The sequence below is a fragment of the Lepidochelys kempii genome, chromosome 2 (genome assembly GCF_965140285.1).
Source record: "Lepidochelys kempii isolate rLepKem1 chromosome 2, rLepKem1.hap1, whole genome shotgun sequence".
In the NCBI taxonomy this organism is placed as follows: Eukaryota; Metazoa; Chordata; order Testudines; family Cheloniidae; genus Lepidochelys; species Lepidochelys kempii.
The window spans coordinates 114,070,097-114,092,173 of NC_136381.1; the positions used below are offsets into that span (position 1 = coordinate 114,070,097).

Consider the following 22,077-nt stretch of genomic DNA (forward strand, 5'->3'; position numbering starts at 1 on the left):
GGGTTTCTTATAGACATATGCCCCAGAATACTGAGAAAGGCAAGGTGAGTCTGACATGGCATTAACAACAGCAGAACACCGCAACTTGCAGTAATTTCCCTTCTTTACTTTGTAATTTGTGTGATACATCAGTTGTTTTATCTCGCAAGCTCACATTTTTCCTACAGCCTGCTTTGCCTTTTACAACAAAAATTCTTGTGTTGCAGTTTGTGTTTATGTCCTTTTGGGTATTGTATACGTACAACCGAGAACTGGTTTACCCCAAGAGCCTGGATGGGATGATTCCAAGGTGGTTAAATCATGCTATGGTGAGTAAAAAGCCGGACTAGCGCCTAGAACACACAGACTTTTGCAATGAATGTTCCACTGTTGCATTATTTATCTTTCCAAAAGGGTTTCACAACTCCCCCCACCGCTGTCTATTTAAAGCACACATTGAGCTGAATGTAATGAACGGATGCACGCGCTATAGTTGCCTAAAGAAGCTTTTTAGCACAGGGCAGGTCAGTGAATCATGGCATGTCAAGCCTCTTAAAAATCAATGAAAAGATGTGTAATCATACAAAGAAAACCTTCTAGGTTAGTGCAGTTCAAAAATGAAATTGTCTCCATAAACAGAATGTTATGAAATACAAACTGGTTAGGAATACAGCAGAGCACTTGGTAATTTTTAAAAGAGGTGAAAGAATCAAAGTAAATCTGACAGCTCAACAGCTCATAAGGTAATGTGTGCACAGCACTGAATAGCAGAATTGAAACGATTGTTTACAGATTTCTATAAATATATTCCAGATCTCTCCTTCAATTGACATAGCTGTTTTTATGATGTGTTGAATAATCACATACTTCTCATCAGTCAAGTGTAAGGATGCTGACAGTAACATGGAAACCGTGGGTGGTTATAAGGTCATGGCAGCCTCCTGAGGCTAAGGGAGGCAGGAAGGGGAGAGGTTCAATGCTAGACATGAATCAGAAGAGCCAAAAAGTATGAAATAATCATGCAGACGTCCCAGCCTTGTTTCTCTCAAGATTCCAGTTTTTTAAGATTTTTCCAACTCAATAACTTTGCAAGACACTGCAATTCCTGATGCCTTTGAAGCTAAATGGAACTTCCCAGATATTTCTGACTGAGAACTTTTCTTAGATTGTTTTTAAACATCCACTTTATAAATGTATATTTACAAATACTTATGCTTGTGCAGCATGAACATATATGCCACTTTCCCATGAGTGATAGCCATGTGATAAACGGAGTGATAAATGGAAGCCATGATGCACTTTTGACCCTATCACCTGCTCTCTGCCTACTAATCCAGCTTCACTGGGACTACTTCAACATTCCAAACCACTGAACAGATGCAAAACAGCCACTGTTTTTTTTAAAGCTATTAGTCACAGAAAATTATTCCTTTTCTTCTCAAAATTACATTGGTCTCAGGTTCAGGATTCTGGGCCAGCAATAGGGCTAACTATTATCTTGTTCAGTGCTAGATTTTGGATTTATTTTTTTTAAAATCTCAATGCACAGCTGGGAATTTGTCCTTCCCAACAGGCCAACTTTTTGTAATGGCCTAGGAAGATTGAGAGACACTGGGGCTTCCAAGTGTGACATTATTACAGATGGAAAAACTATTTTCAGCAGTCTCTAAAATGTATTTGTTATAATTTCTCTCTCCTTCCCAGGCCTGTATAGATGTACAAACAGTACTAAGGGAGCCTAGCTTTACAACTGGAGGGGTACAAAAAATAGTAAGAGTGAAATGTTTTCAAGTTCTCCGAGATATCTACATTTCCCTCCTTCTGTAAACATTCAGCATATACAGAATACCTGACAATTTGATGTGGTATCAAGATTTTATTCATATGATTTTGGGATGATCTGTGTAACTCAAATCCGCATAATCAAATGGGATGACTTGCCTCACCCTCTGGAAATAGCATGCTGGGAAACCTGTTTACAGCATCCCAGACTCAGTTTAAAAATGATCCCATCCTGTAAGCGTAGAGGGAATAGAACTGCAATTTAACTTCCGTTCCCAAATCATGCTACATTCAGGGGCATGTTTAGGTCCCACCTACATTACAAGATAGAACCATGTTTTCACTTCGTCAAGGCAGAACTGCACTGACCCTGGTTGCTGAGTCTGCAATAAATGTCATCTTCTAATTCATCTATGACAAGCTTCCTCTCGCTTCTCATTTAAGGAGTTCCTGAAAACGCATGTATTTTGGGAAGCATTCCAGCCACTGCACAATGATCAACCAACCTCTCAGTGACTGACTGCAAACCAGCTGCCTGTAATGAAATGTAATAGGCCATGCTCACCTTACAGCACTATATACATGATTAATGCTACTAGCAGTTCTGCCAACTTGTGGGAAGGGCGTGGGGGAAGTTTCCTTCCAGTAATTGTAGAATCCAAGATGTCTACTAGAAGTGAATTAAGAGTTCTGAAAAGATCATTGGCACTGACGTGGCATGGGGAGAGCTTATGCGAGCATTATAAATGCTATCATAACGAAAATAAGGCTTTTAAGGCTTCAGAAATAGCCAACGGCATTTCTTCCTTTTGATCCAAGATGTCCACTGTAAATACCATGGGGATCTGGGGAGCTGCCAGATATTTAAAGGGACAGCACACTAAATGTCAATTGTCAGGGAAAAGATTTGATGAGGGTGTTTCCTCTTCCCCATGAACTCTGCTATATTTCACAGCTCTGAGGTTAGCAAAAGTTCAGATCACCTCGTGGCTATGGGGGAAAAGCTGTTAGTTTTGTTAGGTGGCTGTGTGTTTTGGGTATATCAGTTATATATATATATAAGGGATATATCATTTACAGCCTGAGTGTTTTTAAATCAGTAGAACAGTCTCAGAGGCCCAAATCCACAAAGGGATAGAGAAGAGATAGGTGCCTAAGAATGAGATCCACAAAAGCCAGAACACTAGGCAGGGAGCCACCTAAACAAGGCAACCAATGTTCCCTCTAATTTTTTCTGTCCATGTGTGGAACATATTTTGTTATGTGCAGCAAGGTATGTGCAGATGTGCGCCACCAGTAAAAACAAAAAACCTAGATATAATATATATATTTTTAAAAGTTAAATGGGGATAATTACTCCAACCAGGGCAGGTTAGGCATTTTAGAACTCACTACTCGAGGAATTAAATTTAAGTGTAAGAGAAATAAAAATTATGGCATGCATAGACCAGGCAAAACACTAAAATAACACACTTTGAAAGAATAAAATTACAGAGAATATATGTGCATTGCAGGAAGTACCAAGAAGTAACAACAACAACAACAATACAAATATGTGTTGGGAGGTGACTATCACACAGAGGCAGTGTGTGTTTGACACAGTGTATGTGTGTGTGTGTGATACAGAGACAGTGTTTGTGTGTGCGTGTATGAAACATTATGTGTGTGACAGAGTGACAGAGACAGTATGTATGACACAGACTGTGTGTTGCAGTGTGACAGACAGTGTAACACAGACAGTGTGTGTGAGACAGTGTGTGTGACACCGTGTGTGTGTGTGTGTGAGCGAGAGAGACACAGACACACACACAACATGTGTGCTGGCTGCTGGGAAAGTTTCTGAGAGACACCCTGCACGCTCTCTTTAAGACACTCACTGAAAGCTCTCCTACTCTGTCCTGAGCCCTGTTGTCTCCCCGCCCCTGCTCTGCGGAGATGGGGTAGGTGGGCAGCGGAAGAGAGAGAGACTGACTGTGTGAGCTGGTTGCTGGGGAAATCTCAGACAACAGGGCACTGTCTCTTTAAGAAAGGCACTCAGCCACTCACCCTTCCCGGCAGCTCTGAGTCCTGAGCCAAGCTGTGGCCCCTCTGCCCTGCGGAGACGGGGTACAGGGGCTGGGGGGACAGGGGGATGCCCAGACATCAGCCCCCTCCCCCACTGCACAGCCAGCAGGATGGTCCCGAGAGCAGCTGCAGGACGGAGCAACGGTGGGGGACGGGCACCTGAACACATGCTGCCCGGCTGGGTGTGTTCTCCTGATCAGCTGGGCAGCCCTTGACTCTCTCCTGCAGGGCTGCTCCCGTGCGCAGCTTACAGGGAACACAGATTAGGCAATGGAAGATGACAACAAGAGAAATGTAAACTAAGCCCCACCCCTCTCACAGAGTTAGGTGCCTAAATCCAGGCTGCAGAGAGGCACTTAGTTCTGCTTGCGATTCACAACCAGGAACCTATTTCCTGGAGTCAGGTGGCCTAGGTGCCTCAGTCATTTCTTGTGAAAAATGCATTTGGCGCTTGCCTTACTCCACACAAAATGGCTGGAGAAGAAGGTGCTCACCTTATAACTTTTAGCCCAGTTATTACAGCACTCCCTTGGGGTGTGGAAATACAGGTTCAATTCCCCCTCCGGCAGAGAGGGAAACAGGATTTGAAGAGGGGTCTCCCACCTCTTAGGAGAGGGGTGTAATCACTGAGCTGTGGGATATTCTGATGTTGGGCTCCTTCAGTCTCTCCTGTTGAAGCTGTTCCATTGTGGATTGCTACTTACAGAGTCACTGGAGCAGAGAGAAAGAGAATAACTCCATTGCCTAGTATTTCAGGCACCCAACCTGGGAGGTGGGAAACAGAGTCCAGTCCAGTCCTCCCTGCTCTAATGACTCTTTTAGGTATTTATAGCAGGGGACTAGACCCTGGGGATTTACTCATGTAAAACTGGGACTAAGTACCAATGGATCTTTAGGGATCTAAGTACCAATCTAAGTACCAATGAGGATCTGATTCAGAGATCTCCCTAACTATATGAATAGGACAAGCGTTATGTTATGTAACTAAACAAACAGTTTGTCTAGGTCATACAAGAAACATGCACAAACACTCTGGGAACACAAAGCTTCTTGAGCTGGCAACCAAGCTTTCTCTTTCTTGTGACAATCAACCAACCAACCAATCCTGTATATTTTCCCTGATACTGGTACATCAAAGGGTTTTCACTTTGCATAACTAGCCACAGAATGTCTAAATGGGGGCTTTTGCTGCTTGTCACGTGAATTTAGTCTCCTGCTGGAACAAGCTCATGCTGAATAGTTACTAAAGGAGAAAAGGAGCAGGTGGGAAGATGTACCCCTCTCCTTTTTGTAGCAATCTGAGCAATGCATACAGGCAATGTTGAGACTTTGCTCTAACATTCAAATGGTTACAACTAGCAATGTACCAAGGGTATTATGTTTTAGTCATGGTTTTGCAATGACCTAAGTGGAAAATTTTCATTTTGAAACAGGAAGAATGGTTGGAAATCAAATTCTATTTTGAGGATTTAGTGAGGCCCAATGGAGAAGGTGCTACATTGGGAGCCAGGATATCAGAGTTCTAGTCTTGGCTCTCCTATTGAGTCTTATGCAATTCATTTACATCTGTGCTTCAGTTTCCCCATCTGTAAAATGGGGGTAAGTATGCTTGCCCATTTTTATAAAGAACTTTGAGATCTATGGATGAAAACCACTACATAAGTCCTAAGTACTATTATTTTATCTGAACCAAAGTTTTTAGATGGAGAGTGACACAGATAAAAGCCATTTTGGCCCATTCTCTCATTGAAATTGTTTATTTTGTTCTTGACCTGTTTTTAAGCTGTATCTGGATGCTCCCCAAAAAGCCACTACCTGTTTTGTATGGTCTGAATTGAATCACGTAAATATATTATTCATTTTAATGGCAGTTGAGAAGAACACTGGATTTTTAAGGGGTTGACAGGATTGACAGTAAAACAAAAAAGGAGAATTGTGGGTCATTAGTTTGTAGCACGAGAAAGAAAACTTGCAACTATTCATTCAGTTGCATTCTTAATAACCATATGCATATGTTTTTCTTCACTAATAAAATATTTTTTTTTCTTTTGGTCTGCAAAACGTTATCCTTTTCAGTTTGATTTCGTAAGTTACTTTCTTAGACTATAGGCAAGTTTTTTTTTAATATTATACTTGCCTAAATTATTAGTATTTCTTTGTATTATGGTAACTCTTACAAGCCTCAACAAAGATCAGGACCCCATCGTGCTAGGCACTTTACAGACACACCGTAAGAGACAGTCTATACCCTGAAGAGCTTACAATCAGTTAAGACAAAGAGGTGGTGGGAGAGAGTAGAGGCACAGTGAAGAAGTGGCCTGCCCATGGTCACAAAGCACATTAATGGTAGAACTAGCAAGCGAACCATGTCTCTAAGTGTTCTCTCCATTGGATCAAACTGCCTCAATGAATGACAGCTGAGGAGTATTTGGGCATACTGAGGGTAATGCAGAAAGCAAGGGACAAGAACACGGGAGCACAAGAGGCCTCACTTAAGTGAGCCATTGTTGTTTTGACAGCATTACGAACATAGAAAGCAAGAAGGATTCACAATACCAGTGAGGCTTCCCATATTTCTCCTCATTTAAGGGCTTTTGTCTACAGACAAAAGTTATACCTCTTGCTTTAACTATACTGGTATAGTTAAAGCAGTACAACCCCACCCTAGTGTGGATACGGTTATTCTAGCATAAGTGTGATTTATACCAGTATAACTTATGCTTATATGGGAAGGAGAACTCTGCAATTCTGGTATAAGGCACCTTTACACAGATGATATCCACACTAGCTGCTGTACTGGTATAACTTTAAAAGTAAAATATCATACCCCTAACCCAACAGTTATAAAACTGGTGCAAAGTCTGTGTGTAGTCAGGATCTTAGTTCAGTGCATTCCATCCAGGACTGCTATTTTTCAAAAGAATATATTTACTCATAGCATATACACCTTGGCATTTTCGGCCACATGTCTGACCATCTCATATGATTTCTCCTGCACTTGTATTAAACATTTAATAGCTCTTTTAAATAGGCAAAGAGATAAACATTTCCATTTGGTTGCATTTCCAACTATCCTGGTTTTAAACCCTCCGGCAGCTATGGACATTTATAGGCTCCCGCTTATATTCATTTGTTAGGAGAAAAGAAGAATGTCAGTGTGAGGGTTATGGTGCATTAAAGTGACTGCCACACACACTTGGATGCTAAGATCCTTGGTTTTCCCCCATGCTGTATGTAGTTTTCAGATGTTTCCATTTTTGTTGACATAAACACTTTCTCTCTGAGTAAATGGGGTTATTTCACTGATGAATGTTAAGGCATTGAATCCTCCTTGACTTCTGTTATTCGAGAATGCACAAGTGCTAGCTCCCTAACCCATCCCCCTGGCTAGACAGCTGGAAACAAAATTCCATGTTGAAAGATTGTATCATTTCAGTCTCATGTCAGCTTCAAACTGCAATGTGAACTTTACCCACTTACTTGTGTCTTTAGTTTCAGAGCAAAATATTATTACAATTTTGGCACCAAAACTCACTCACACTGTATCATAATAATCATTCAAATACTCAATAAGGTCCTCATTTTCAAAGAAATGCACATGTGCAAAATTGTGTGCACTATTGCTACAAATTCACTCAAACATCTAATGTGACATTTCCATGTACAACAACTGCGAAGATGCCTGCATTCCTGGTAACTGCAAACAAATGGCATTTCTGAAAATGTGGGACTTGCATAGTCCCCTCCACTTTTCCATGGTGAGCGCTATTCGACCTCGAAAGGGAAGAAATAAGTTTGTTTTCTGACATATTAAAGGTTTGACGATATTTGACAGCTGCTAAGATTAAACTCAAACAATAGCTTCCCAATTGTATTCATGCCTGGCTAAAATAGCAGAACTTTTTGTATCTCTTGTACATGTGTACATACACACAAATACACACAGACAGATATTCATTTGGTTTCCTGGCCATGCATTGCTGCTCCAGATTGTATAATAAATAAAAAACATTAATTAGGGCTGTCAAGCGATTAAAAAAATTAATCGCGATTAGTCGCACAATTAATTGCACTGTTAAACAATAATAGAATGCCATTTATTTAAATATTTTTGGGTGTTTTCTACACTTGCAAATATATTGATTTCAATTACAACACAGAATAGAAAGTGTACAGTGCTCACTTTATATTTATTTTTGATTACAAATATTTGCACAGTAAAAAACAAAAGAAATAGTATTTTTCAATTCACCTAATAAAAGTACTGTCGTGCAATCTCTTTATCATGAAAGTTGAACTTACAAATGTAGAATTATGGACAAAAATATAACTGCATTCAAAAGTAAAACAATGTAAAATTTTAGAGCAGGGGTCAGCAACATTTTAGAAGTGGTGTGCTGAGTCTTCATTTATTCACTTTAATTTAAGGTTTCGCGAGCCAATAATACATTTTAACGTTTTTTTAGAAGGTCTCGCTCTATAAGTCTATATATTATATAACTAAACTATTGTCGTATGTAAATAAGGTTTTCAAAATGTTTAAGAAGCTTCATTTAAAATTAAAATAAAATGCTGATCTTACACCACTGCTCCACTCAGCCCATTGCCGGCCTGGGGTTCCGTTCACCCAGACCAGCAGCGGGCTGAGCGGGGCCTGCAGCCGGGACCCCGGCTGGCAAGGGGCTGGCAGCCAGAACCCCAGACTAGCAGTAGGCTGAGCAGGGCCGGCGGCCGGGACCCCAGACCAGCAGTGGGCTGAGCGGCTCAGCCCGCTGCCCCTCAGTCTGCTGCCGGTCTGGGGTTCAGTCCGCCGGCTCCTGCCAGCCAGGGTCCCAGCTGCCGGCCCCGCTCAGCCCACTGCTGGTCTGGGATCCCGGCCCTGTCCACATAGAGTAGGCACCTACCTTCTCCCTGGTTCTAGCCATTCTCTTCCTCTCTCTGCACTGAGATGAGTGTGGGAGTGCGCTGAGACCAGGGCTGGGGGTGAAGGAGCAGGATGGGGTGCAGGGTCTGGCCAGGAGCTAGAATGAGGGAGGGGGCTCAGGGTTGGGGCAGGAGGTGTGGAGCGCTTACCTGGGCAGCTCCCATTTGGTGTGAGAGGTGCAGGTGGGAATGCGGGGTGTGTGTGTGCAGGAGCTCCGGTTTGGTGCTCAGGGCAGGGGGCTGGGGTTGTGTGAGGAGGGTGCAGGAGTCAGGGCTGGGGTTGTGGGGGGGTGCAGGGGTCAGGGCACGGGGCTGGGGTGTGTGGGAGGTGTGGGGGTGAGGGCAGAGGGCTGGGTGTGTGTTAGGGGGTGCAGGGGTCAGGGCAGAGGGCTTGGTGTGTGCGTGAGGGGATGCAGGAGTCAGGGCAGAGGGCTGGGGGTGTGGGCTGGGGTCGTGGGGGTGCTCCCAGCCCCCTGCCCTGAGCGGCTCACAGCAGGGGGCTGTGGGGATATGCCCTGATTCCACCCCCCTCCCCAAGGTCCCCAGAGCAGAGAGCCTGCTGCGGTCAGCTTTTCCCTCTCCCCTCCGTAGGAAGGGCCATCAGCTGATCGGCTGCAGGGAGGGAGAGAAGGAGGGCCAGGAACTCAGCACGCTGGGGGAAGAGGCAGGGGGAGGGGGAAGCTTGCCTGCCCTGCAAGGAGAGGGTGGGGGCGTAATTTTAATGGCACGCTGCTGTCTGCCAGGGTCTGGCAGACAGCAGCGTGCCATTAAAAATTGGCTCACGTGCCATGTTTGCCACGCGAGCCATAGGTTGCCCACCCCTGTTTTAGAGCCCGCAAGTTCACTCTTGTTCAGCCAATTGCTCAGACAAACAAGTTTCTTTACATTTGCAAGAGATAATGCTGCCCGCTTCTTGTTTACAGTGTCACCTGAAAGTGAGAACACATGGTCTCATGGCACTGTAGTAGCCAGCATTTACAGGCAAGATGCAATAAAGATTCATATGTCCCTTTATTCTTCAATCGCCATTCCAGGGGACACATGTCCATGCTGATGACGGGTTCTGCTCAATAACAATCCAAAACAGCTTTCTTTTTTAATAGTTCGGAATGTGTAGTTTCTGCATCGGAGTGTTGCTCTTTTAAGGCTTCTGAGAGCATGCTCCATACCTCGACCCTCTCAGATTTTGGAAGGCACTTCAGATTCTTAAACCTTGGGTCGAGGGCTGTAGCTATCTTTAGAAATCTCACATTGGTACCTTCTTTGTGTTTTGTCAAATCTGCAGTGAAAGTGTTCTTAAAATGAACAACATGTACTGAGTTATCATCTGACTGCTATAACATGAAATATATGGGAGAATGCTGGTAAAACAGAGCAGGGGACATACAATTCTCCCCCAAGGAGTTCAATCACAAATTTAATTAACACATTTTTTTTAACGAGTGTCATCAGCATGTCCTCAGGAATGGTGGCCAAAGCATGAAGGGGCATACGAATGTTTAGCATATCTGGCACATAAATACCTTGCAATGCCAGCTACAAAAGTGCCATGTAAATGCCTGTTCTCACTTTCAGGTGATATTGTAAACAAGAAGCAGTCAGCATTATCGCCTGTAATGTAAACAAACTTGTTTGTCTCAGCGGATTGGCTGAACAAGAAGTAGGACTGTGTGGACTTTTAAGCTCTGAAGTTTTACACTGTATTGTTTTTGAGTGCAGCTATGTACCAAAAAGATTCTACATTTATAAGTAGAAGTAAGAAGAAGAAGTTATTAGATAAAAAATATTTCAAATTACATAATATGTTTGGAAAGTAGAAGCACTGCAAGTTCTTAATTCTTTGTGTAAAAGAGACAATTTGCTCTTGTTCAGTTCATGCATAGTAAATGCATCCCAGGGAGAGACAAAGAATACAGAGGGAAAAAGACAAAATCATTATTTCTTGTTTTAACAGAATATGAAAATGTCACAGTTTAACTCTTACGTTCTGGAGACCAGTCAGTATGCCAATATTTCAGATGACGTTTGAGTCATACTCAAGAGAAAGTTTCCCAGCATTAACAATTGAATAAATAATAATAATAATAATAATAATAATAAAAAATAATTGATAAAAGATTTTGGAGAACATAATATTTTATCATCTTTATAACCTGAGCTGTATTTCCGAACACCTGACCATCTGATAAAACAGCTGAGAGAGCTTCATGAATGCTACAGATTTTAGTTTTCCATTCGCCATTCTGCAAAAAATGCAAAAGCTTTAGTTTTCCCACTTAAAATTTTGCCGTCCTAACTGAAGAGGTAAACAAACTTCTCAACAAGCAGAGATATTAATTAAAATACACATTAAATTAAATTAAAGCAAAAACAAAAAATAGTGAAGTTTCCTGAAAAGGGATGAATAAGCTCATTCATTTAATTGACAAAGAGATTAGAACACACCACTATTGTTTTACACCATGATTTTGGCTTTTTTAACCTCAGAATGAAATAATTTTCTCTCCCTCTGTGATAATTATTTTTATCAGTTTCCCTGTTTGCAGGTAAAACTGAGAAACTGTTAATTGACACACAGAATGAGTCATTGCTTCCACCCATTTTTGCCAACATTCTGATTTGTGTCAATACAAGCCTAATTATTAGATTTCCTTTTAAATCAAGAAGCACAACAGTATATATTTTTAAGTTTGCTTCCAAACAAAGATGCAACTGATTTAAATAAATGTCAGAATAACAACACAGTTAGGTTAAAATTGGGTTTATAACTGTCTTTAATGAATCGTGGTGTTTGGTGACTAAAGACTAATATTAAAAATAGCTAGAATGAGAGCATACTTTTCCCCTGTGAAAATGAAAAGCCTTTAAAGACCTTACAACTAGTATTAGCAACCACAGTATATGGGCCATCACTAATGTTCATCACTAAAGTCAGCTTTCTATCAGCCATCCAAAGGAATTCATTTGGAAAGCTAATTGAATGTCATTGGTAAGGACACACTTTGCCATAGGTGGCCAATCGTGCATTCCTTTGGTATTTGCTGTATAAACATAAATACACTGAACCCATTTACTCTTGTGAATGTACTCCATTATTCCATATGAATTCCACTGTAAATTGCTACTAAAGGAGAAAACAAACTGTAGATAGAGTTCATAAAATGGGTGAACACACCAACATGCTTTATGATACTAGCATGGCGATGAAAGGCTCTGTCTCTCTCTCTAGCTTTTTCACTTAGAATTATTTTGTTGCATTTCATGTGTATCACAGGGATGTGCACGTGTTCAGTATGGCAAGGACATGTGCAGTGTGTATTCAAGTTCAGGAATGAGAAAGACTAGAAAATTAAAATTACATACACACACACACTCACCCAGAGTGAGAAGCCAATATAAAAGAAGAAGCCATTTGTACACGAACAAGTTTCACTAGAGAGCATTCCTATAACATACAAAAGGATCTCTCTTTATCTGCCTATGATTAAGGCAATCTTGCTTTCAAAATTAAAAAAAAATGGAAGTCTTTTGTGGCAAAGTGTTGTTAGGATCATGAACTATTCACACAGAACACAGAGTATACTTTTTAATAAAACATGTGTTGGCGTCACTGCTGCCAGCTTCTGACTCAACATGATTTTCCGAGTGAAGGATTTTTTTCCCCCCTCAGTAACTTGGGGCTCTGCTTGAGTTTATCGTGAGCCACTCAACAACTGTTAACTTTCATTCTGAGCAAAACAACACCAAACAAACAAACTCAGCTTTGATAAGTATCTGCTGTAAATTCATTTGATTTTCTCTTGACTTCAAAACACTGCTCTTCCCACTGAATGGCTGGGCCTAATAAACACAGAATACATTTTCCTCAGTACAGCAATATGGCTTGAACAAATAATTTGTTGTTATTGAAAAAACAAACGTTTCCACTGATGAAATGGAAAGCTAGGTCATTGAGTGCCCCCAAAGGAATCGCCTGGGACACTGGGTGTTATGTGAAAAATTGGGACACATTTCTGAGTAAAAGACATAATTATAGGGACTGTGAGGAAATTAATTTGTACAAACTGAAGACCTTTTTCTACTTAAATGTATCCAAGAATCACTTGAACTTATACAGCTGGACCTCTGCTATTGACTGAGGGGGGTTGTAGGACTCTAGTCTAGGGTATGAAATAAAACAGAGAGAAGTCTCAACAGCACTGGCAGGGAGATGAACTAGAACAATCAAATAAACCTTTGTTATCTAGCTTGTAGAATACAACAACTGAAACTGAAGGATATTTGGCAACAAGCCACATGGGGCTGAATAACGGCTTCTGAGGCCTCCCATGCTAGGGATGTGTGAGAGGAATCTACTAAGTGCTCTCTTGCAGCATGCAGCCATAATGTGTCACACTCTTTTAGAGGTAGAAAGTAACTCTCTCTCCCAAACATCTGCCAATAAAACTTACATCTCATACCACGCCATCATGTCCTCTGCATGGGCCTGATCCAAAATCCACTGATGTGAATGGAAAGATTTCCCGTGACTTCAATTGACTTTGGTCTGACCTTAAAGGCAACATATTATATGACACAGAAAAAATCATGTATTACGTTTGCTGCTGCAGTTTTTTCCCACATTCTATCTGTAAAACCAATTGCCTTAGTTACTAGGAGCCCAACTGAGCAGGCCTTGCTGTGGTTGCCTGCTGCTGTGCATTGAACAACTGTTTTCACTGAGCTGTTGACAGTAACACTCAGGGCTTCTTCCTGAGTAGTTACAGTTAATTTAGAGCCGGAGCATCGTCTTTCATGTTGAAAACCAGAGAAGTGGACTTTCTATGTGGAAATCCCCACAAGAAATTCCTCCCTGAGGCTGACCCAAGTTGACCCTGTATGAGGGGAGGGGAAAAAAATACCTCGAAACCTGGAGGACCTCAAGACCCTTTGTGAGAGGCCAGTGATATCCAAGTGGACCCTGTACCCCAGCAGCAATGCTAGCCCACTGCACCCCCCCAACTCCCCTGAGCATGCTACGAAGGCTTTGCAATCTGCTTCCAGCAGCTCCCCATGGCGACTCACAAAACAGTTAATACAGTCTGGGGTTGGATCAGCTTCTCTGGTTAATTTCTGTGGGGCTGGATGGACTAAGATATGTCTCCTCCAAAACTCTGCCCTCAGCCCGACCACTCCTTCCCCAGTCTGCCCCAACTCCACACTACACACAGGGCCTGGTTGTGGAGACGGTGCCAGTCAGATGCACAAACTCCCTTTCTGTACAGACAAATGGAGATCCACAGGTAGATTGGGGGATGGGGGGAGGGGTATTTATGATCTGAAAGGGCCTTAGAACAAACACAGCAAGGTGCACACGTAGTTCAAAGATCCCTTCCAATTTGCATGAATTTGCATTTGTCAATGCTGAATTTCACCTGTCTTCATGCTTCCCATTCACCTAGCTTTGTTAGGTCTCTGTGAAAGTCCTCAGTCTTTTCTAATCATTATTAACCTAACTACATTTTGTGTACTCTGCAAATGTTGTCACCTCAACAGCCACACCATTTTCCAGATCATTGATAAATATATTTAACCATCACCAGTCTGGGAATGGAACTTTGGGACACTGTTTGCAGTATTGGAAATTGATTCTTTACTTCTATTCTTAACATTTCTGTCTCTTTGTAGCTTTCTAATCCTAACAATTCTTCACCTTTCAGCACATAACATTTCCCCCAAATTGGTTTTTATTTAAAGGTGAGTTTAAAGCATTTTTTCCCACTCTCCAATGTCTCAGAAATGGCTAGAGATATTTTCACCAAATTTACCTAAAGGAAAAAACAAATCACCTTTCGGCTTAAATTATGCATGGAAAGTCTTTCAGAAAATGCCAAGAGGGTTTTCCTTTCCATCTCAGAATAAACAGTGATAGATTCCACAAGATCTTTGTACTACTGTATACATGGAGATCACTCCAACTTTCCTTGTACATCTGATAATGCAGTAAATTCCTGCACTATCCATTAGCGATTACAATGCACAGCAGTACGGTGTTCTATAGTAGCACCTCATCATCATACTTTTTTCTGTGTAACAAGAAATTTTCAATGCTTGCTGTACCATGGGAATTTACTCACTGGTAAAGTGGCATGCTTTTCTGTGGCATTCTATACTGTTAACCAATAATTTATTTGCATGTATGTACACATTGCCACAAGCGTTTTGGTTAATTTGGTTACCACAACACACTATTGCCACTCTCTGACATATCCCCTTTTCTTCCCAGCACACTATTGTGTTGCCACTTGCTCTGCTGGAGATCTTCGCTACCCCGCACTGTTATCCACCAAAGAAGAAAGGACTGATCCTATTAGGATTTGTTTCTGTTGCCTATCTCAGCTGGTAAGAATTATGTATTATAACCCCCTGGGATTTTCTCTAAATGACCTCCTCCGGAAAAAGAGAATAAGCTTGCTTCTCATGCAGGTGTGGCATCTTTTGGAAAAGGAGGAAGAACTGGGGAATTCTTTGTTTCTACAAGTTCTTACCTATGGCGGTGAACACATTAGTCTGAATGAATTTGCCTTTGTCATTACATTATTTGCCTCAATCCCACTAAAAGAAAACCCAGAATAGAACATAAACTGTACAGACAAAATGCACTTATGATTTGAGATCCTTCTATAGTGGCTTGGAAATATTGGACTTTGCTACTACATTATATGACCATGTGTTTGGAATGGTTTATCCTAATCTAATCTTAACCTTAATGAAATTAGGATCATTGTGTCCCAAATTCCTTTCCTATGTACCATTTTGCTGCATTACTTAGCGTTGAGCCACATTTTGTTCTCTTCTGAGGCTCTGTGACTTTTACTGTCTTCATGATCAAACTATGCTTCTGGGAACTTGCCCCACCTCCATGGGACAGGAATAACGCCATGAGATGCATGCTTTTAGCATTTTCATTTCCCACAGAGCCCTCTGCCCCACACAACTTCACCTCAACAGCAGCCACCCTTACCACAATGACCTAAATAAACCAGAGAAGAAATCACCTTTTTGTTTTGTAACACAAGGATCTGACATGGACCTGCCAGGTTTCAGCTAGAGGCAGGACGGAGATCTATCACGCAAACCCAATTGTTTTAAGCCAGTACTATCCAGACTTCTTGGTGGGGGTATGCCTTGATTGCAACAATATCAACTTGCCAAACCACACAGCAAGTATTGTCTGATGTGAGAACATGGGCCTAAACCGATGTATGTTCCAGTGAGCGGAGGTCACGGTCTCAGATGTTGCACACTGAAAAGAAGGAGAGTGCTTTTCCACTCTGGGAGCGCCCACTGGATGAAGAATCAGTATCCTAGATAATCAGCAATCACAACCAGGCCAACCATGGCCAAGCCGAGTTCTAGTCACATCCTGCACTAGTGGTTTCTCCCAAAGTTTCCTTTAAGTTGCTGTTGTCTTCAGCTTCTAGTATACCACAGTCAGCGCTTCATTTGTAATGAAAGAGGTGCCAGGGCTCAAGCAAATTTTTTTTTTACTTTCCTAACTGATGCAGCAAGCCCCCAGGTGCTGAGGCTATGAACCCCCAAGCCTAGAGGTGCCAGGGCTCAGCCCTGGCAAGTCCTGGCACAAATTAAGCACAGATCACAGTACTCCATATCCTGGCTATTGGGCCCCCAAGCAGATAGCTATCTGTTACTTGTCCCTTGTGTCATCTTCTGTAGAGTCCTGCCCTTTGTATTCCAGTTTCCTACTGTTGCATGCACATTCATGCCAATCTCCATGCTGGTGCTTTCTGTCTCCTGGAGACAGCACAGAACCTTTCATTTTACTCACCTTGGTTCCCAGCAACAAAATGAGCTGAATGATCAGCTGGAGTTAGGTTCCTAATTTCCATTGAGGTTCCCAGCAACAAAATGAGCTGAATGATCAGCTGGAGTTAGGTTCCTAATTTCCATTGAAATCAATGGAAATTAGGGGTCTAAACAGAAGTTAGGAGCCTAATTCCTTTTGAGCATTCAGCCCCAAAGTCTTTATACTAAAACATTGCTTTACATTTTAAATCTCTGCATCCAGCCTATAGGTGCCAACACTTTGCTGTTGCTGCCTTCACTGATGTTGCAGAATCGTCAATAGTCCAATCATGTGGCCTTATCCTCCATAAGAAGCATCTTTACTACTCCCCTTTCTTCCATATCTATGGATTCAGGTGGCCCATTTGCCATGTGAGGTGCTGGATTCGCCAGGAAAGCAAGGGAAGAGTCAAGCAGAGAAGCCAGAATGGCTTCCCATACATGCGCCTTTCTTCAAGGTCCTGCTTCCACGTGGGGTTTCATTACAGAAATTTATTTTTGCTGTACTCAAAAGTCAGGGGTGGTTTCCAACCATGGGAGGCTGCCAGGTGTGGTGAGAAACCTGGCAGACGTGTTAGTGAATTCCTGTAATGACAGATTTTGATACTCCTTCTCATGCTGAGTAGGACGTTACTCTACAAGTAATCCTCCTGAAATCAATTAAAAGTATCAAAAACCTGGCCTGTAATCTTCTTCCCTGTCTTAGAATACCAAAGCTTGTATCTCTGAACTCTTGGGTTATACAATTTTAGACCTTAAAAAGAGCCTGCCCTTTTCCATTTCAATTGTAAAATCAATGTAACAGCAAAGAGGATAGTAATTTAGGTGCCAGTCATCAGAAATGTACTTTGGGCCATAAAGCGAAGGAGATCATACCCCCTTTCTAAGCTCAGAAAATATAAATAATCATATAGTGCGTACTGCATCTTAAGCCGTAACTAAATAAAATAAGTACATAAATGGAGGGTCTCTACTCCATTGCTTTCCAGTAATGTGTCCACTCCATCTTGATAATGAATTAAAACATTTCAATTATATTATGTGCTAGATACCTGTGCTCAGCTTCAGTTCATGACCTTCTCATTTTGAAATAATGCTATCTCAAATACCTAATTTGCATCAATACGTTCTTTGCCTGTCCTGATTTTACATATCTCTTTGAATACCACCTCAGGGACTACTTTTCTTCCTTCAGTGAGAGTGTAGCTCCCATTAAGATTCGTGGAAATCAGGAACATGTAACGAGAGGACAGGAGAAACCCTAAGTCTTCTTCCTTTTAGGTTATTATGGTACATCAAGTCTTACTGATGTATACATGCTGCCCCCAAATACTATAGCGTTTTGGTATACTTGCTACCCCGGGGCCATCAGCTAAGTTGTACCCTTCCTATAATTGCTCAGAAGTGCAAACATTACTTCAAGATTACCCTGAACTATTCGTTGTCACTTGATACTCTATTCTATTTCTTATCACAAAACTACTTTTTATTCCATTTCTAAATTGATACCTAATTTTTCAAAATAATACGCATCTGAATATAGTATGGGAGTTGAACCAATAATCACATATGCAAAATGTGCAATTGTACAACGGGTGCAAAGTCTGATAATGCATTTTTAGATGTTTGCTAAAAATTTGGTCCATTCCGTCCATTGTTTCTGCTCACTGTAGCCAAAATTTTCAAACTTAGGTACCTAAAGACAGGCAACCAAATACGTATTTATGCACCAGAACAGCCTGCCAGATTACTCACAACTTCCATCAACTCAAGTGAGAGATGATGGTGCTTGGCGTCTCTGAAAATCAGGCCACTTATTTAAGTTAATAAAAAAATCGATTTAGGTGCCTGTCCTAAGGCACCCAAGTTTGAAAAATTTGATCCACACAATCTAATCTCCTACTACCTAAGACTAGGATCATTGGCTCTGTAATTGGCTGAGACATGGGTATCATATTAAAAAAATACATATAGACTCTACATAATACTAAAAAAGCCAACTCCATCATTTTCCCCACTGAGTCTCCAATTAGTGTCTTGTAGATAATATTTCCTGTTATCACTATTGAGGCCTTTTTTTCGGCTTTTTTATTTCCTTAGTCGTTTCACACCCCAGTTGTTTCCTCTGATCAGAGGACCCATGATGGATCTATAAAACTAGTTTCTACTCTTAATGTTTCCAAGCTCAGCCCAATAAAATTCTATTACCAGCAAAACCAGTTTCTTCCATCAACCTTCTTACTGAGCGCTAACAAATCTTTCTTCACTCACCTCTTCTTTTATATCCTACAAGTGCCTTCTCTAACTACTGCTGAGCTGTTTTCCTGCTTTAAGGACACTTCTACTGTTTTCTCTAGCATTTACCTGTTTCTCAGATTTGTGACATATCTTAATTCTGGTGGGGTATCTATGTGACACACATATCCTGAGGCATGACTCACAAAGCCAAGTGGCAGGCTAGTGTTTTCTCACAGAGTGACACACTCTCCTATGAAAATACTGGCAGTGGGGAAAAAATCACCAGAATATCTCCCTATTGGCAGTGCTGGGAAAAGTCTAAGGGGCAGCTTTACGGAGATCCATGGCCACAAAAAATGAACAACATGCTTGCCAGTTAAATCTTGCTGGACCTGGGGCTTGTTTAACTGTTTGAAACAGCACTAAATTAAAGGGCACTAGAGAACCTTTTGTGCACACCAGCAGGGTTTACATGGACCAATTCACATGCTACATGGTAGTCTGCTTGAGAAACCACACCCCCATAGGGCATGTTACCCTACCACATAGACAAGCCCTTGGGGAATAGAACTCAGGACTTTGTGATCCAAATGCACGGGTTTCTTCCATTGTCAGATTGTATTACAAGGGTGATGCCCCCACTACCGCAAAGGAGCTCAATGTAGCCTCAGCCCATCCTTCTGGCCTAATATAATACAAATCTCCTAATTTTATGTTACCTGTCTTTTCAGGGAACTACCTTTGAGATTGTAATCCAATTCGGATCAGTGAGGTGCCATTTGAATTACACTTATCCACAGATGTGTCGTATTATAAAAAAAATTTATCAATCAAAAAATTATCTTTTAAGGCTCTTTTGACCGATAAGAGTCACAGTATGCAAATAACTCACGTTAACTGGTAGCCACAGCAAGCTGTAGATTGGGTTTGAGGGGAGAGGAAGCAGGACAGAATGAAGGATATGAAGCCCTATAAACAGCCCAGAAAGGGGAAAGGGTGGACAATGCCACCACATTCTCTGCTACCTACCTACAGTTGCTCTTCCTTCCCCTTCTCTATGGGACAAAGGGAAGAGGTGCTGGGGAATCTTTGCCTCCTCCAGCTGCTCCCCGATGGACTGGTCACTGCTGAAGGGACAGACAGATGAGCAATAGCATTTTCCTCTCCCCAGGTGTCTCTGATCTGAAAAGCCAGGGCAACCAGTTGGAAAAAGATGTGTCGAAAAGCTCATTTGCTGTTATACAATATAGTTAAGGACATTATAGTTAAATATCCCTATTTCTCAACTGAGAAGACTTACTTCAGTTATTTAAATACCATTATACTCATGGAAGTTGGGTCATGATAGTACCAAGCTGGTCCTGGTAGAACATTGCATGTGTTCTAATCCGTGTTAAATGACATGTGTACTTCACAGAAAAGAGTCCAGCTTTCTAACTGCCCAGTGGAGATGCTGCATATCAGTAGTTTACTGTTAGTTGATCTGTTTTATTCTTTACCATGATAGTTGTGAGAACATATTCCTTCCTGGATGGAAAATCTTTAAATTCTTCTTCTAACTGAATGGTCCTAACCAAAAATCATTTCTCTCCTTGTCTAGGGTCCTGTGGATTTACTCTGTAACTGGAAAGTGGGTATATCCTCTCTTCACCTTTTTCAGCCCAGTGGGTCTAGCGGCCTTTTTCTGCAGTAACCTTGTCCTCATTGTCTGGATCTACAACATTGGAGAGTTTCTCAACCGTATGATTTGGGGTCAGTTCACTTTTTTTTTTTCCACGTGTAATCAAACGAAAAATTGAAATGTGCTTTGAGAGTGGAAGCAGACCAAATAATGGAGCAGTGCTTTGTGTGCCTGTCTAAATGGGGGTCAGGCACAAAGCAGGTGTTGGGTCTCCAATAAAGCTCCCCAGTTTTTTAAGTAACACCTTCTCTCCCCCCTCCCCCCAAAAAATGGGTGTTACATCAATTTTCCCTAATGTAACTGGAGAAGGGCCTTTTGCCAGGACAATAATTGGAATCTGATTCCTTCTCACACCATGATGCACAGAATCAAAATTCCCCTGGCCTAAACTTTTTGTACCCACGCGTAGAATTTATTGAACTATGGACCGCTGCTGTTTAGGAAGGGTTTACCGATGACAGAAAACTGACATTGATGTACCTGAGTGCAAGCATCAGAGCTTCTGTCAAGGGAACATGATAAATGGCATGTTTGTGGTCTTTAACCAACCATTCAATGTCTCCTTTCTGCTTTTACAGCCACGAGTTGGTGGCATGAGCCAAGGTTTTGTTTTGTTTTTTAAAAAAACACCCCATTTAGAAACCCACCTAACAGAAAAAAATATTATTTTAGGTAGTTATGTTATACAGTGAGAAAAAAAAATGCAGGATTATTTTTTTCCCTCTGGTTTTGAATCTCCTTCCCCCACTCCTCAAAAATAGTTTCTGAGATGAAAAGGTTTCTGTTGGGGGGGAAATTTATATATTTTACTCAGAACAAATGTGTGAAAATTTGTGATTTGTTCCAGGGTGGAATATTGCAAGCTTTGGGAAGGGGAATGGGAGAGGGGATCTTTTTACTGGAAACATTTTATCCTTGACCAAATTTGTGAAGACTCACAAAAATCTCAGGCCAAAAATTTGAAATCAGAGTGCCTAAAATTAGAATCTCAACATCCACCTAAATAGAAATGGACTGAATTTGGCAGGTGCTGAGTAACTCTGGATCCAAGGTGCTCCAAACCTTTGCAAATAGGATGACTGCTGTAGGCACCCAGGTTTGAAAACTTGGCCATAGCCTTTTCTTGCTTAAACTTGCCAGGTGAGGACTGGTGCAGGTAGCCATAGAGATGAAAAAAAAGATGAAGGGCCAGATTCTGCATTCAAACACAACTGTGCATTTCCATTGATTTAAGAGGGACTGCAGAGTTGTAACTGAACAAAGAATTTGGCCCCAAATCTGTGATCAAAAGCCAGAGTATCTCTGCTACTAGGAATATAAATTGTTCTTAATCGCATGGCAAACACTGCAAGATATAGTAGCTAGAGATCTGTTTGTAAACAAGCATGCCTCTATTCCTTGGAGAGACATACAACCAGTGAACTGTGCTACCCTGTACTACAGATTACCAGGTTTCCCCAGGGATTCTCTTCTGGAGTAGCATGCAGAACAGTTGCTCCTGCTCTCGCTCTCTCAAAGACAGCTTTTTGCTTCATTTATCTATTGTGATTGTTTGCTGTTTGATG

General features: G+C 41.5%; 1 protein-coding gene across 1 annotated transcript in view; it reads left to right on the plus strand.

Annotated features, from left to right (window-relative positions):
• ADTRP (androgen dependent TFPI regulating protein) overlaps positions 1 to 22,077 on the plus strand; it is a 48,017-nt gene that overhangs the window by 14,428 nt on the left and 11,512 nt on the right. The window contains exons 3-5 of the mRNA XM_073329454.1: positions 207 to 308; positions 15,014 to 15,129; positions 20,432 to 20,583. Of these exons, the coding sequence (XP_073185555.1) occupies positions 207 to 308; positions 15,014 to 15,129; positions 20,432 to 20,583 (370 nt within the window). The remainder of the gene's footprint in view (positions 1 to 206; positions 309 to 15,013; positions 15,130 to 20,431; positions 20,584 to 22,077) is intronic.